General features: G+C 39.5%; 1 protein-coding gene across 2 annotated transcripts in view; it reads right to left on the bottom strand.

Annotated features, from left to right (window-relative positions):
* The window catches only part of LOC124776419 (transport and Golgi organization protein 6 homolog), a 111,647-nt gene that overhangs the window by 51,995 nt on the left and 41,738 nt on the right, over positions 1–17,914 (bottom strand). The window contains exons 4-8 of one of the 2 annotated variants that reach the window (XM_047251413.1): positions 16,306–16,743; positions 13,477–13,707; positions 11,870–11,953; positions 10,857–11,193; positions 4,289–4,479 (exon numbers count right to left, since the gene is read on the bottom strand). In XM_047251413.1, coding sequence (XP_047107369.1) covers positions 4,289–4,479; positions 10,857–11,193; positions 11,870–11,953; positions 13,477–13,707; positions 16,306–16,743 — 1,281 coding nt within the window. The remainder of the gene's footprint in view (positions 1–4,288; positions 4,480–10,856; positions 11,194–11,869; positions 11,954–13,476; positions 13,708–16,305; positions 16,744–17,914) is intronic. The other variant, XM_047251414.1, reaches the window with a different exon arrangement.

Below are 17,914 nucleotides of genomic sequence, written 5' to 3'. Positions count from 1 at the left end.
ATAAATATTGATCATCACCTGTAACAGCTGAAGTTATTTCAAGGGCAGAAGCTGAAGAGTAATTGTAAGCAACATATCAATATTAAACGTGTACCAAAATTTTCGCACTTTGGCCACTCTGAACCCCCTCAATGTTCATTCCATTTTGCTATAATCATTTTGTTTTGGCACTGAGTTACATCAACTGATATAGGAAAACTTCTCCTGAAACATGTTGAAAAACCCCATATGAAAATTGGCAGCAAATTGTTTAAAGTTAAATCTTAATAATTATGTTTACACACTGAAATCTTAAGCTGACCTTGATTGAAGCCATAGTCAAACTAGCATTCCATCTCTCTAATAATTTTTGATGAAATAATTTAAAAAATAAAATGTTAAGAATATACTATGATGAAATAAGAGTAATGTGACAAACATCGATGGTGGGGCAATTTGAGCCTGGCTAGCCAGAAGCAGTCTGCCACTGCAAGCAGTTAGATTCAGCCAGTAGCAATAAATAATAGTTACTGTTAGAATGCTATTAACAACAGTTTATTGTTAAAAAGTGTCTCGCGTGATATTTAAAGTGACAAAGGTTTAATAGGAGAAAAAGAGTAATTACTATTCAAAGACCTTTTCTTCACCTGTTCCTTACAGTGGAAACAGTTTTTTTGCCACCAACCTCACCCATCAAACTTAACCCAAAATCAATATTGAACCCTGTCTGACTCCACTAACTCACCCATCAAATTGTGATCCACCTCACAGCCCTCAAATAAATGCTGTTAACTTTCAATAATTTCTTAACCTCGAACCTTGCCTCACCATCGTTCTCCAAATCCTTCAACATGGAAACCACCCTTACATTCACAGAAAGAACCACAATCCACCACCTAAAAACTGACTCTAACCTATAATCCTACCTGCCCACATAGGTTGCACCACTGGTTATAAACCACAGGGATTACCTAGCATGGGATTCAACCAGCTGGCAGATATGTCCACCTACAAACCCTGGCACAGTGATCCCATTCCTGAAATCCAGCAGCATCTCCAGTCCCTCCTCAAGCCCTTAGGTCCGTCCCAGAATCTCTGCCCTGAGGCTACGTCTCTTTTCACTCCCAAACACTTCTTGCACCTCTACTTTCTACACGCTTCCTGAAGTTCGTAAATGAATCAATCACCAAGGATGCCCTATTGTAGCCAGTTACTGTGCCCCTATAGAGAGAATCTCTGTTCTCATGGACTAACACCTTCAACCTACTACCTGTAACCTACCTTACAGCATAGAAGGCAACAGCCATTTCCTCCTATGACTCTTCACACTTGCTGCTCCTTTACCACCTCATGCCCTGCTTGTCGCTGTCCATGCTACCTCCCAGTACACCATCATCCCAATCCTCATGGTACTGCTGCTACTGAACAACACCTTTAACAATTCTCAACTGACTCCAAAGCTACAATCTCCTTCCTGGTCTCCCTGACCATGTGCCATCTACAGGAATCATTCCCAACCACCCACAACCCCAAACCCATCACCTGGTTCAGATTTAATTATGACATCTGCATGGCCTGGACTGACAGTGAGGATACCATATCACATTCCTCCAGAGCCTCAACTCCTCCTCCCTCATTCATTTCATCTGGAGCTTCTCATCCAAGCAAGCCACCTTCCTCAATGTTGACCTCCACCTCAAGGATGGGTACACAAGTACCTCAGACTACACCAAATCTACAACCAGCAATTCCATTCTATACCAAAAGTTCCTTCCATACAACGTAAAACACCAGAGGTTGTCTCTTCTGCAGTGACAAGCAATCCCTAAACCAAATATACCAAGGATCCTACTGAAATTACCCACACAACCTAGTCCAGATACAGATCCCCCAAGCATTATCTCTTCAGTCACCTAACACCTCCCACAAATTCACCATGCGGTCACAAAGAAGCACTCCTCCATGACTCAGTACCACCTAGGACCAGAGCAAGTGAATCACATTCTTCGCCAGAGTTTCGACTACCTCTCATCATGACCTGAAATGTAAAATAACCTACCCACTATCCTCCGTTCCCCTACCACAGTGGTATTCTACAGCCCATAAATAGCATATAGGTATGGTTTTTATTTTGAAAATATATTATTATGCACATTCTTTCCAAACTACACTTCGTTGGATGTTGTGCAACGTCAGTAACTGGAAACTGATTACTTTTTCAATACTTATTTGCAGAATGTAAAGGTATTTAAAACTGTTTCACAAAATGGTCCATCAGGATATAATTTGCTATATTATTAGGCAATTTCACATTTTTGCAATCTGAGACAGAACCTGCATCTATATTTGCATTTATTACAGAATAGCAAAATTTTCAGATTCCTACTCATTTCATAACTCACTGGAAATTGGAGTATCCTTGTCCATCTCTGCTCCACCCCAGCTCCCAACCCCGTGCTACAAGGTTAATTTCTCTGCAATAGACCTAGATGCAAGATCTGTCCCATACATCCTCCCACTACCACCTACTTTAGCCCTGTCACAGACATCTCCTACCCCATCAAAAGTAGGGCTACCTGTGAAAACACCCATGTTATCTAAAAACTAAGCTGCTCACTTTGCTGCTTTCTACATGGACAGCACAACTTTCAAGTGTGTGTCCACATTAATGGCCACAGCCAAATAGTGGACAAGAGACAGATGGACCACCCAGTTGCTGAACATGCTTCCCAACACAATGTGCTTCACTTCAATGACTGTTTCACAGCCTGCACCATCTGGATTCTTCCTACTAACATCAGCTTTTCTGAATCATGCTGGCAGGAACTTTCTCTACAATATATCCTTCATTCCTGTAACCCCTCTGGCCTGAACCTATGCCAGTTCCTACCTTCCACCTACCTGTCTCCTCCTCTGCTCCCCTTCCAACACTTCATGCCTTGCACCCCACCAACAAATCTACTTGTCTCCAACAGCACAGCCTCCTGACTCTGCACCCAGTAGCCCATCCTCTCCCCACCATGTACCTGCACACTTCCAAAGGCAGTGTAACTATTCACACTTTACAGGAAGACCGTGCATTTGATTGTTGACTGATTTTGTTTTGCAGTTGCTATAAAAGAAGACACTATAACATGGCAGTCAGCAATGAGATAAACAATGATAACTTAGACAACCTAGGGGAGATGGGCAGTTTGGGAAATGGGACCCCATCTCCCTCTCAGTGGGCTGTCAAATCTACATCCATGGTCTCTGCTTCTGTGGTAACAGAACTGACACAGTCAAACGAATCCCTAATCCCTTCTGGTGTTACAGGAGTCGTACTCCAGCTCCACAAGGGGCTAGCATGTGTCTTCACTCATTTCAAAATGAGAAAAGTAAACAACAAGCAACACACACAACCCAAAGCAAAGCTGAGTACACAAAGCATTTGGTAATGGCTACTGCACAATTGCTTGCCAAGCTGGCCAGTGTCATGAAGGAGGTAGTTCAAGCCTGACCTGTAGTGGTATATTAAGCAAATGTAGGTCAAACCAACATCCCCGCCCACCTTTCATCTGAAAGTGCTACAATGAACCACAATAAAAATTTTAGTTAGCTAAAAAACATACATGTTTATCGGGTCTATGATGCTAGATGCCACGGCCGAGTCCTACATTACCACACATGGTATGTATCTTGGAGGGATCATTCCACTGCCAACAATTGATGTGGGACCACAGCAGAACTTAGGAGCAAACTGGTATGTCGTCACATACATGCACAGGTATGACTTATTGTGAAACACCATTTTCAATACTTATTTGGAGAATATAAAGGCATTTAAAACTGTCTCATAAAATGGTCCCTCCAGATATAATTTGCTATATTATTAGGCAACTCCGCAATTTCACATTTTTGCAAATTGAGTCAGAACCTGCATCTACATTTGCATTTATTACAAAATAGCAAATTTTTCAGGTCCCTACTCCTTTCATAATTCATTCAAAACAATTGTTCCATGGAAAATTCAGTGTGAATCATCATGTTATGCTAGTGAGTTGAAACCCATGTGAAGACATCTGGAACAAAGAGCACATTCACCTCGTTTGCAGGTTCAATACTGTTTTGCTCGTCTTATTAATTATAGACCAAACTTATGGCAGTACAAGAACATTGTAGAATGTGGACAGCTTTAATTACAATCTGTGAATCAAATATTTCTGAAAACGCTCTCCAGAATTCAGTTAAATATTTTTTCACTATATTCAGACTATCATGACTTCATACCACATGAAAAGTATTTATTAAGGTTTATGACACTACTTACTTTAGATTTGTAATGGCATGCACTGGAGTATACTCTCTTGTAGAGGGCAAATAACACAGGTGTAAAGCTGGCATAGGACACTGGAGGCAGGGCAGGCTCTGAGGAGCCACTGACATGTTCTGCAAACAGCCGGTGCATGTTCACTATGCACAGTGTTAGTTCTTCCTCTGGTACAATAAGCTTGCGTGACTCTGTAACAAAAACATGCACTACAGAGGGCACTCAACATCTACTGACAACCTTTCAAGACAGACTTACCAAGCACATGAGACACAAGGACAGTAACTAAAGGAAGATCTATGCTAGGGACACAGTGATGTACAAATGACACTAATTCTCATTACAACAAACATTTTCTTCCAAAGTAAGCCATCTTAAATACCAACTGCGGAAAAGAAAGAGGAGGAGCAGGTAGACTTACGTAAGTTAAATTCAGGGATTACTGGATGTGTCTATTGGCTGTGCTGGGAGCTGTAGCTCCTAAATCCAAGGAATAGACAGCCCAGCTATCATTTTGTGATCACAAACTTAAGAGAAAGAGCGAAAGTAAATTCTTTCAACAAATATTTAAATATACATAAAGTAATCAAGCTTTTTCTGAACACCGTGCCTCACAGCCAACAAATATGTCTCGGATGAATTTGCGTGCACAAAGACCATAAAGCTACACCAGTATTTTGTTTAACAACATTTAAGATCTGTAGTTTGACTTCATTAATCATATTACAGCATGCTCGAGTATATTAATTTGTGTCAACAAGATAAGAAGATAAAAAATACCTTTGAAAAATGGAAGCTTACCCTCCTGTAGACTGTATGGGTCACCTAAGATACCCAAGCCCAATGTCCCATTGAGACTGATAGTAAGCGCCATTGGGGCTCCTACTCAAGAGCTGGCTAGATATCCTGCTTCTTGTTGCAACCGTATACAGGTAAAACTGACACTCATATTAAAAATTCCATGCATTTTATTGAAAAACTGAGGGAGATCACAGTTAGTCCAAGTGACATCCTTGTCAGTTTCGATGTAGTATCCCTGTTCACCATGGTCCCTGTTGACGAAGCTCTTTCTTACGTAGCTGATATGTTTCCTACTGATATAACAGCTTTGTTTCGACATTGTCTATCCTCAACTTATTTTCAATATAACGGCGAGTTTTATGAACTAACTGATGGGGTGGCCATGGGTAGCCCTCCGAGTCCTGCTATTGCTAATCTATTTATGGAGTTTTCCGAACAATAAGTGCTGCAGTCGGCCAAAAAAAAAGCCCTTTGAAATGGTATCAATACGTGGATGACACCATTGTGATATGGAATCATGCTGAAGAGGAACTGAGTGATTTTTTGGTGCACAAACAGTTTCAATCCAAATATACAACTCACCATGGAGAAAGAGAGTAATGGACAACTAAATTTTTTTGGATATATTGGTTATTAAACGGGCAGATGGGACTTTGGGGCACAAGGTATATAGGAAAGACAAACACACCGATCGTTACCTACATAAGGATTCGAATGATCATCCTAGGCAGAAGAGAGGAGTCATAAAAACTTTAGTGGACAGGGCTGATAACATCTGTGAGCCAATTTATTTGCAGGATGAATTAAGCCATTTGCAAATGGCTTTCAAGAGAAATGGGTACACTGACAACGAAATAGATCGAGCACTCCACCCTAGAAGAAAAGTGTCCGAAAATACAGGACAACAACCCCTGTCGGCTGGAAAAGTTTTTCTTCCATTTATTCATAAAATCAAGGACCGTATTGGGAAAGTTTTGGCCAAGTTTCAAGTGGAGACAATCTTTTGACCTACCAAGAAAATTAGTGAAAGTTTAAGATTGGTGAAAGACGCAAGACACCCCTTAGGTGTGTATAAAATTCCGTGTAGCTGTGGCATGGTTTATATTGGAACAACTAAAAGGAGTGTTAATACCCGCCTAACGGAACACAAAAGGAACTGTAGATTGAGACAAATTGATAAATCAGCTGTAGAGGAACACGTTTTCAAAGACGGTGATCACGAAATAAAATTTAGTGAGACAAACGTGATAGCTAGGACCTCACATTATTATACCCGCATGTATAGAGAAGCTATACAGATCTACAAGCACGAAAATAATTTTAATAAAAAAGAAGGATTAAAACTAGACAAGATATGGCGGTCGACTCTGCACCAACAAAGTGACTATCAATTACCTATAATCGAGACAGATGGCACTAGCCAGAGATAGTTTTAAAGTCGAAAGCACGTGGTGATTGGTGGCGCCATCTAAGTGCTCTATATAAGCGGGACCTCCAGCGCCTGGCAGCCAGTCGCCGACTCACCTCAGAAGATGTTGCCCGCAGTAGGCAACGAAACATCAGGAAGGAGACGCAGTTTTATATAAGGACCACGGCAATTCAGCCCGGAAGATTTAACTAATGAATATTAATGAATATTTTTAAAAATTAACTTTTTTGCTATTTTAGTGGAATATTTTATTTTCTATTTTTTAATATAAAAAACCTATTTCAAAAAATTAAATTTTCTGCTGTGAGATATGTAGCTTAATCTTCATCATCTTATTACAGCACGAGAGAGGATATTCATTTGTATCAACAGTGTAGGAAGTAGCTTGCTATGTCAACAATGCAGTAGTATATAGGTGTCAACTGCTGCTGTGTGCCAGTGTCACTTCTATTCGAGCTCACATGTGAACTTTCACTAACTGTAGTCTTGGCCTGGCATGGTATTTGTTTAGTATTAAAATTACTCTCTGCAGTGCGCTACCTGTATACACCCCAGGAAAGTTACTTTGCTCTTAAGCAGTGCTTAGTTGCACATGACGTGGCATTGTGTGAGGAAAAGGTACCGATAAAAATTAGTCTAGGTGTATTGCAGTGCTTCTGTTGACAATCAACCAATGAGTCCTCAAAAATCAAGTGGTAGATATTGAAAATCATACTGCTGTGGCACACTGCACATAGTCTGACGAATTGATGGTGTTTACTTCTAGCAATCTTACTACAATAACTTCCTAACTATTATATTCTGAAAAGTCAGATCATTTGCCATATATTTGACAGTGTAAGTTTATTCAATGTTTTCTACTGTACGATAAGTTAGCTAAAATCCAGTGAAGTCGTACTGCACACAAGAGTACATTCCAATCAGCTTAACATGCAGAGACCCCAGGAATAATGCTAACTGCCTTCACCAGCTGCACGAGTCTCTAGAAAGAGCTGGCAACAGTATCTGATTGTATGCAACATATTACTGAAGCTGACATGATTGACAATCCACAGCTGACTGCAATATGTGCTGTCAATTGCTCACAGAATGGTCACCTCTAGTTGGCTGACAATTCCTCATGGGATACAGTCCAAATACAAATCTGAATTTTTCTCCTCTTGTGATGCTACTTCCGTACAGGGGCCAATCGTATGCCTAACATTCAAACTGCTTACAACTACCAGCCCCTTCTTTCCCCTCTTGTTGTCTCTATCTTCACAGGTAAAGAAACCACTGCTTGAACATGAAAGGCAAGACAAACTGACTACATCTCATTATCGGTAGGCAGCAATGCATCAAAACTATTAATCAGAAATACAGAAACCTTCTGACCAACCGCCACATACAACCATCCCACTGAAACAGCTCTATATGTGGGCACTATCTGCCAGCATCACCAAGTGGCTGCCTGAGGCTAGATATAGATTCTCTGTAGACCACAAATTACAAAAGATTCATTTGAGCACTCAATCATTCAATGCGATTTCGTGGTTTTCATTATTTTTCCAAATAACTATTTCAGAAATGAAAAAAAGAAAGAAGGAATAAATTAAAGAAAAATAGAAGCTACTTAGTTTGTGGGCATTCACAAGATTGTAGAAATACCCTAAGAAAAGGACAAAGTGACAAAACCTCTACAGCTTGCTTTGTGATACTATAGGGAAAATCAGCCAGCCAGGGACTCACTCTCATAACAAATCCATTGTTTGTCTCCCTGTGATTAGGTTGCAATGGTAGCCCAGTGGGGGAGGCAAAGTCACTGAGCATGGGTAATGGGCATTTTGTTTCTTTTAGATTTGGGCATTATTACCACAGCAATTGGTTTTCACTAACAATTTCACATACACATAAACAGGAGCAGTGTCTTATGAGTTTCATAAAACATAACAGAAAGCTAACAAATCCATTAGCAAACAATTTACCAATGTTATACCGTACAGAAAGTTAAGAATGAACCAGTGTATACATCCAACAGCAATGGACAAGAAGCAGAATTGTTGTTTTAACTTCATAACAGAAAAAAAGTCCCATAATGCACTGCTCTGTTTTGTGTTTATTCTTGTGTGAAACAGTCAGTGAATACTAACCTTTCATATTTATTCTACTGTAAAAGAGTCATCAAAATATTAACCAGAGCTCAATACTAACAGAAACACTATGTACTGTGTTCATGTTTAGTGTCTTTTCTCCCATTGATAATCCATACAGTACAGCGTAAGAAACTTTGATGCTTAAAGCTAATCTTTAGCTAGGAATGCTGAAGGGGGGATGGCATGTGCACAAGCTGTCATGTGTCACACAGACATCAGAACTGGTAAGGTGTGGTGCACCATAAAGATGATGTACAGGTGTGGATTGGGAGGGGGAGACAGCACTGTTGGGAACAGTGTGTGGGGCAGTGGGTTAGTGGAGATTAAGGCCAGGAGGATTATGGGATCCAAATACCTGCTGCAAGGGTAACTACCATCTACATAGTTCAGAAAAGCTGAAGCTGGAGGGAAGGACCCAGATGACATGGGTTGTGAAGCAACCACTGAACTCCAACACATTGTGCTCATCAGCTTGTTAAGCCACTGGGTGATCAACTTTAATCCTGACCAAAGTTTGGCAGTAGGCATTCGTTCTGGTGGACAGCTGATTGGTGGTCATGCCACATAAAATTCTGTGTGGTTACTGCAATGGAGCTGGTGTATTATATGGTTGCTTTGATATGTGGCCTCGCCTCTGATGGAATAGTATTAAAACTGTGACAGGAATGGAGCAGAATGTGCTAGGTGGGTGAATCAGACAGATCTTGCACCTGGGTCTTCCACAGCAATGTGACCCCTGTGGCAAGGGCTTGAGAGTGGGAGGGGCATATGGATTGACCAGGATTGCGTTGGTTGGCTGGGTGACAGAATGCCACTTTATGAAATGTAGGAAGGAAATTAAGTAGGATGTCCCTTGTATAAAACATTCTTGGGCTTCTTGCCACTTCAATTCAGGGTAAAACCTTGAGCTTTCGAAGATTTTCACCACAATCTTCATCAGGAGTAACTGTTACTCCTGATGGAGACGATGTTGGAAGTTAGTTAAAAGCTCAAGATTTTACTCCGAATTGCCATGGCAAGAAGTCCGAGAATGTTTTACACGACAGTGCCATCGCAAATGACTTTGTTCTCAGGATGTGCCTTATTTCTGGGCAAGATGATAGTCAAAACTCTGGAGGAGGACAGGGTTCAGTTGCTTCTGTCAGGAGTGATACTTGGCGACAAGGGGGGGCATTCCTTTGCAGTTTATTTTTGGGGGTGGTGGGGGCATTAGGGGTGAATGAGGTTATGGCACCAGAAATCCATTTGTGGACAAGGTTGGCGGTGGTCGTGCCTGCCTGTGTAGGTCTTTGTGGGATCTTCAGCATACAGGGAAAGAGAATTCTCCTCACAGCAGATAAGCCATTCACTGGTGGCCGGGTTGGACAGTATCATTTTTTTGGTGTGGAAGAAGTGATAGCTGTCAAAATGCATGGTTAAAGGCTGTAATGGACAGCACACGAATTTGTATGGTTTCTTAATATAAAGAGTTTTTCGATTAGGTGCACTGCAAAAAGCTAGAAAGATCAAGTGGCAGAACTGACTCAATTACTATTGTAGGGGGAATCTGGGAACACCATAAATCACACAGAAGCAATTAACTGAAAAAGTATAGAAAAGTCTGAGGAAGAAAATTAAAAACATCTTTCACAGACAGGAATAATTATGTTAAATAAGTTATCACATCATAGATTAGAAAAAACAGACCTGAAAAAGCTGAAATTTTATTTACTAAGAAGCAGGAAGAACTTATCAAATTGTAAACTGAATTTTGTCAAAAAGCTTTGTGCAATATCACACACCACCTCCCCACCAACATATCTTGCTCCATCCACATATATGCTTTGCTCCTAAAAATTCTCAGGTTCTTCAGTTCTGTTTTGATTTGCATTTAACCTCAAGACACTTCTAGAATCATCCAGTTAATTTTTTGAAGTTTCAAACATCCATTTCAAAAATATCCCATTTTAAAAATGAATGCAGCCGATGATGAATGTCATTAATACTTAAATATTCAAATCATGTTTGTACAGATGAATAACATGAAAGCAAACATTAAACATGAACATTTCTCTTGTTAAAAACATGTTATTCAAAACTGGAGAAAGCAATATAAAGGAGAAGTGTGTTTAAAGATAATTGAGGAGAGGCTGCTAAGCACCCATCATCAGAAAATAAATAACATGCAAAAGCAAGAAACAACATATCAGGCCACCAAGTAACTAACCTTTATCTGTTTCATCAGTGGCATCAGGTGAGGGAACTACCTCCACTGCTGTTGTAGATTGTTCTGATTCTTCTGCTTGTTCTGTTTCAGATTCCTCCAAGATTTCCATCTTCTCCTCTATTTTTAACAATGGCCCTGCCTCATCATCTGTGGAATCCAAGAGGCCAATGCCTTCAATACTATTCATAATTGGCATTTCATCTATGGTATCATCTTCCTCTACTTCACTATCCTCCCAGGCAATGCTGCTTGGTGGAACGCAACACGTCAGCAGTGGCTTAAGAATGATATCAAGGACATGTCTGCGAATGAGTTCTTCATCTTTCTTGTACAGTGCCTGAAGTAAAAAAAAAGATACAAAACAGAGGCCGAAATATGTCAACCTTTTATGCAGCATGAAGTTTATTCTAACAGTATTTCCTACTTCTGGCAACAAACAACTACAGCAGCCCCACTATTCTTAACTGTGCTTATGCTTCTGCGAGTTAGCTCTACACCATTTGTATTTTTAATGTCTATTGAAGCACAAATTTTAATCGAGTAGATTGCATCAATAAGAAAAACATTTAGCACCATGGCTTTTTCCTTGGGAGATAGAGACGATAAACTGAATAACTTAGTTTCATGTCTACACTAACAATAATAATTATAAAACACCAATAAACAAAACAAAATAAGTCAAGTTCTTAAGTATAAAGTTCCTCACAACCACATTGTGCGAATTACTAACTCAATGGCTACAAAATTTTATTAATTTCTTTACACATTTTCATTAGTGTATTTGAGGCAGAACCAAAACTGAAGAATTTTAGTATTAGTTCAAAACAACTTGATGCCAATATATTATTGGCCACTGATATTGGAGCCAAACTATCAGCTATTATGTTTAGCATGCTTTCTCATATAAAAAGTGAGTAACAGCATACAATTGAAAAACCATAAACATTTTCTTACTTTATACTTCCTATCATTTCCCATCCTCAGAAGCAACTACAAAACGAAGCAGCACTTACCTCAATACAACGAACAGCAATCATTAACTGGAGTTGTCCCACAGAACCTGGAAGCTTATCAGATCCTTTCAAGATTTCCACCAACTGTAAGAAGTGAAATAAAAATAGTATGTCACTGCCCTTATCTGAAGTTCATTCAACAGTAATGCACTTTCAGAAAGAATGTATACTTACTTTATTATGCAAAGGTTGCAGTACTTATTCCTATGATCAGGTAAGTAACAGAATAGCAACAAAACATGGAAGCTGCAAAGTGAACTGTCACTCTATAATGCTGCTTGATTAGGTAACTGGTATAAGAACAGACCAGTAAACAACAGTCAAGAAGGAAGCCTTTCTGCAGAGTTGAGTCTTTTTCTTTCCAAAAAGCATTTGACTCAGTACCACACCTTTGCTTATTGTCAAAAGTACGGTCATACTGGGAATAAAGTGAAATTTGTGACTATAATGGAGACTTTTTGGTAGGAATGACACAGCATATTACCTTGGATGGAGAGTCACTGTCAGATGTAAAAGTAACTTCAGGTGTGCCCAGGGAAGTGTGTTGGGACCCTTACTGTTCATGCTGTATATCAATGACCTTGCAGACAATATTAATAGTAACCTCAGACTTTTTGCAAATGATGCAGTTATCTATGATAAATTACTGTCTGAAAGAAGCTGCACAAATATTCAGTCAGATCTTGATAAGATTTGAAAGTGGCACAAATAATGGAAACTTGTTTTAAGTGTTCAGAACGTAAAATTGTTCACATCACAGAATGAAAAACACATAGTATCCTATTACTATATCAGTCACTGTTGGAATCAGTTAATTCTAAGAAATGCCTGGGTGTAGCACTTCATAGAGATAAGCAATAGAATGAATACATAGGCTCAGTTGTAGGTAAAGCAGATGGCAGACTTGAGTTTCTTTGTAGAATTCTGGGGGAAGCGCAGTCAGCCTACAAAAGAAATTGCTTACAGGCCACTCATGCAACCCAGTCTAGAAAATTCATCAAGAGTGTGGGACCCACATCAAATAAAACTAAGAGGGAATATTAAACGCATAGAGAAGTGCAGCACAAGTGGTTACAGATTTGTTTGACCTATGGGAGAGTGTCCCAGAGATACTGGAGAAAGTGAAATGGCAGACACTTGAAGGTAGATGTGAACTATCACAAGAAAGACTACAGACAAAATTTTAAAAAACCAGCTTTGAATGACTACCCCAGGAATATAGTACAACCCCACACTTATCGCTCACATAGGAATTGTGAGGACGAGATGAAAATAATTACAGCACATGCAGAGGCATTCAGAGACTCATTCCTCCTGCACTACATAGGTGAATGGAATGGGGAAGAAACCCAAATAAATGGTACAATGAGACATACACTTTGCCATGCAATTCATGGGGGTTAGCAGAATGTAGATGTAGCTGCATAACTACACTTTTTCATGTCTTTAAGGGGGGGAGAGGGGGAGAAGGAGAAAGGGGGGAGGGCAGGTGGGGGAGGGGGAGAAGGAGAAAGGGGGGAGGGCAGATGGGGGAGAGGGAGGGAGGGGGAGCTGACAGCAGTTACTGCTTTTATTAATGGAATTTTTGAGAAAGTCACTAAACTTACCTGGGAACATATATTCTTATTATACTTTTCTGGATCAGACGTATGAACAGTCGTTATAAGATTAACAACTGTCTCCAGTTTACTCCAATCAGTACCAGTATCTGGATCAGCATCACAAATTGCACGTATAAGAGAACTGACGCCTTTTGGCCTCATTATGCAATGGATTAGCAGTATGATGCAAGATTTCTTAAGCCATGTTGGAGGGTTGGTGCGTGCACAATTCTGCAACTAAAAATTTTCAAAAATGATCACAACGCTTACACAGAAATTAAGCTTAAAACATAATGAAATTTGTTAATGCATAACTCATCACGACACTAATACCTAAGAGGCAATATATGTATGAATGTGAACAGATACATAACATCACTGCAGATTTTCAAAAGGTCTGACATTGTACCACACTGTTGACATATGCAAGATTTGGCCAGACAGAGTATCCTCACAGTTGAGAGACTGGCTCTAAGAATATATGACTGACTCAACCCAGTACATAGTGAATGTCCAGTAGAATCAAAAAGAAAACTGGATGTCCCCCAAATGATACAAAGTAAGGTCACTAACATTCTCAAAGTATAGAAATAATTTATCAGATAGTAATCTAACAATGGAAAATCCAGGATGGAATGTAACAATATTATGAAAAAAAAAGTTGTCACTCACCACATAGCGGAGACACACACACACAACTGCAGTCTCAGGGAATTGTAGCCACACTGCCACTATTTTCTTATGCATCACTATGCTAAATGTCTGTCCTCCTTTCTCTTCTTTCCTGTGTTTCTCTTGTTGCCTAAGCAGTGTGGCTACAGTTGCCTGAGAGTGTAGTAGTAGTAGTAGTAGTAGTAGTAGTAGTATGTGTGTGTGTGTGTGTGTGTGTGTGTGTGTGTGTGTGTGTGTGTGTGTGTGTATTTTTGACAAAGGCCTTATGGGCCGAAAGCTTTACCTTTGACAGTCTTTTTGTTGTGCCCCTCTGCAACTCAGCATCCTCACTACATGGTGAGTGGCAACTTTCTTTTTCATAATATTGTTATAAGATAGTAAAGTAAAGCCCCTAGTAGATTACAGGGAAATGCAGAAAAACTTCGACAGCATTTCTGCTTTGTGTATTAGACATCTCTTTCAATGTCCAGAGACATAAATGATACACATAAAAAGAAAAAACCTGAATGAATCCAACAGCAACATTGACAGTGAACTAGTGGAGCATGTCTCCTCATCTCCACAGTGGGGACCCTATCGGCTGCATAGAAAAGGATGGTAAACATACAAATATAAATTTTGTTTCAATTGAAAGGTGATGGCTCTTTTACACAGTAGTCATTTTACAAAACTTGGGTCTGGCTTTCTTGATATGGACTTTAATTTGTGAGTTATACCTTTTGTTGTTAATGTTTAGATGACAGTTTTATACGTCTTTCTTACAGGTAATCACTAATTTTGTTTTATTGTTGTTGTTTCTAGGTCTTTACACTCACTACTTTCGTTAACTGAGGACAGAAGATGTTGAAGACTAAGTTGTCAGCAAATATTACAGCATCATCAACATGATGGATATTGTCCGTCTTCTCTCTATTCAAGAACATACATTATTCAACATTTTCAAGAGCTTTTTGGAAGATACATTTTGAATAAAGATTAAATGTCAGTGGCAACAAAATAGTTCTTCGTATTTCTGAAATAAATCTAATGGAGATAACCATCAAACTTTAATAGGAATCGTTGGAGGAAAGTTATGTTGTTCTTGTGAAACTCTGCTCAGCAGATTTTAAGAACCGATAGTGGAAGTAGATATTGCAGTTTTATTTCCCGCACTGTGTATATAATGTAGGTTCAGGAAAATAACAGATTAGGACATGTACTGAGTAGTCACTTTTACCCAGCTTCATATGCAAAGGGGAAAAGGACAAAAGAGTTGGTAATATTGGTATGAAGCACCATGCACAAATCACTGCATAACGGATTTTGAAGTATACATGTAGCAGTTGTACAAGCAATGCAGATGCAGGTTCTTAGTACTTAGGAAATACAAATCTGCATTTGAAATAGTATTAGATGCAACCATTTAACTTTAGACAGATTTTCTGGTTCCCGGTTAACTCTTACCTTATGTTCTAAGTGGACTGTCTCCCACACCCATTCTTCTGGCCAAACTCTACAATGATTCCCTTGTTTCTCCCTAAAAGGAACCTGTGGTTCCAAATGCCAAGCATACTGTCATTTATTTCTGTGTTTCTATTGGCAGTACTAGGAGTAATATCTCCTGAAGCTACAAATGACCAGGTTATTTATATACCTGTGTTTCAGTTTGATGATAAGTGTAATGTTAGAAGAGTCAATCAACTATAATATTCTGACTCCCAGTTTGTATTTTATTATGTAGAACTGCATTGTTTACTTAATTGCAAAAGTTGTTTATGTATTCTAACACAATTATATTTGATTAAAATGATTTTAATTTGACTCAGTACTTCCAACAGGTAAGCAGTGTTTGCCAAAAAACACACCACACACGCACCTTTTAGAAACAACTGTAAAATATTAGTAGCAGAGCAACATACCTACTTCATTAATTTATGCTCACTGGGACCATTCCCTTCACCTAACGTATTATGCAGTAACAGCAAAGACTGCCGCCTGTTTATTTCCGCATAAGCTCTGTCATGGATTGCGTATTATCTTCCCCTGCTACCACATTTATTGTTCAAGTCCTTCCTTGCAGAATACAACATATATTGGTGAAGCAACACTTCACAATGCTCTTAAAATCAATGTATGACACATAAAAAAGAAACGTGTAGTATTGAAGTATAGTCTCATACTCACTCTCTTTAATCCAGCAGCACCATGCAGTATTAGAAGTTCCCTGATGACGAGTGGTTGGTACATTTCCCAGATGAAAGACAAATAATATATACGAAACTGAGAACGGTCTCTTTGCAGGCGCACCCATAGTTCAGGTGTCATCACAAACTCTTCGCTCTGGCCATTTGTTGAATTTGTCTCACGCTGAGCTGCTTCCGATCCAGATGACGCTACTACCGCTGTTGCTGCCACTGTGGTCGTTGCCACTACAGTTGTCGATGCTTGTGGTGGTGGCTCTGCAGGTTTCTTCAGTGGCACAAAGCTCAGCTGGGAGAGAGCAGCCATTAGATCACCCAAATGGTGCGAAACAATGATCTGGCGCAAGGATGGGTTCTCGGCGCACACAAGCAGGCCTCTTGTAACTGCAGCCAGCCGCTCGTACTTCTGCAAAAACAGATGCTGTAAAACTTTAATGAAACTATGCAAAATAGTTTACCAAGAGGTTAAATCAAACAATGGAAACTCAGGGTAGGAATATCAACACTGTAGGAAAAGACAGAGCGTTACTTATCAGCCGAGATGCTGAAATTGGCAGTCGTGTGCATGAGGTATACTTGCTTGTGAGTGCGAATGGTCTATGTTTCTCTTTTGCTGATTAAGGCCACGGGTGAAAGCTTTATGTAATTGTCTTTTAATTGTGCCTCTCTGCAACTTCGCATGTCTTCTTTACACTAAGTAGCAATCTGTCTTTCCTACACTGTCCATATTTTTACCAAGAGGTTACATCATCATCATCATCATCTAACATATCGGCTCTTAGAAGTATAGGAGTGCCAGTTACAAGTATTTTAAGTAACTTACTAAAAAACACATCTGGTGAAGAATTATACCAAATGATATAGCAGGTAGCAGTTGTATATCTGAAGTTGCCTTCAAAAGTATTTCTTGACCCTCAAGCAGGCGCACCTGTGTATAAGTGCACAGTCCACAAACAACATTGTGCTGTACCATTCCACTGTTTTACAATTGCAAGCCCATACCTACTATTCCTTCATTCTTGCCTCAACCAACACAATGGTAAGTTGTGCTGTCATATGCCCAATTGAGCAGCAGTAATATGCAACAGCGAGCTACATGAGGAAAAAAAAATTAAGACCCTTGCAAGAAAATGACCCAGGTTTCAAGCTAGTGGTACACCCCCTCTATGAGGCAGCTGTCTATGAGATAATTAGCAATTGAATAACCGGCTGGCTGTTATCTTCTGCCAACTGATCTGTTTGATGCTTCAAGTGGCTCATCACTGTAACAGTTGCACGCAGCAGCAGAGTGATATAATGAAATTATATTTTATTATTGTTTAATTAAGCAGTGATTTAGCTCAAATAAAGAAAACTAAAACTGCAAGTTTGCTCATCCATGTTTACCATGGTAACAAAGACAGTCATTCTTTACATGTAACCAAAGCACGCCTCACGTTCGCTTGTATCATAAAAGAAGGTGCGCCCCCTCGAGGGCTAATCACAGTAATATTTCAATACCTGGTACCAATCCGTGAATAATAAAACCAAAGACAAAAATTTAATATGAAACATATTACTCATAAATCAAGACAATATTATGAAAAGGATAG

The sequence above is a fragment of the Schistocerca piceifrons genome, chromosome 2 (genome assembly GCF_021461385.2).
Source record: "Schistocerca piceifrons isolate TAMUIC-IGC-003096 chromosome 2, iqSchPice1.1, whole genome shotgun sequence".
Taxonomy (NCBI): domain Eukaryota; kingdom Metazoa; phylum Arthropoda; class Insecta; order Orthoptera; family Acrididae; genus Schistocerca; species Schistocerca piceifrons.
This window is presented reverse-complemented; position numbering and strand designations above follow the sequence as displayed.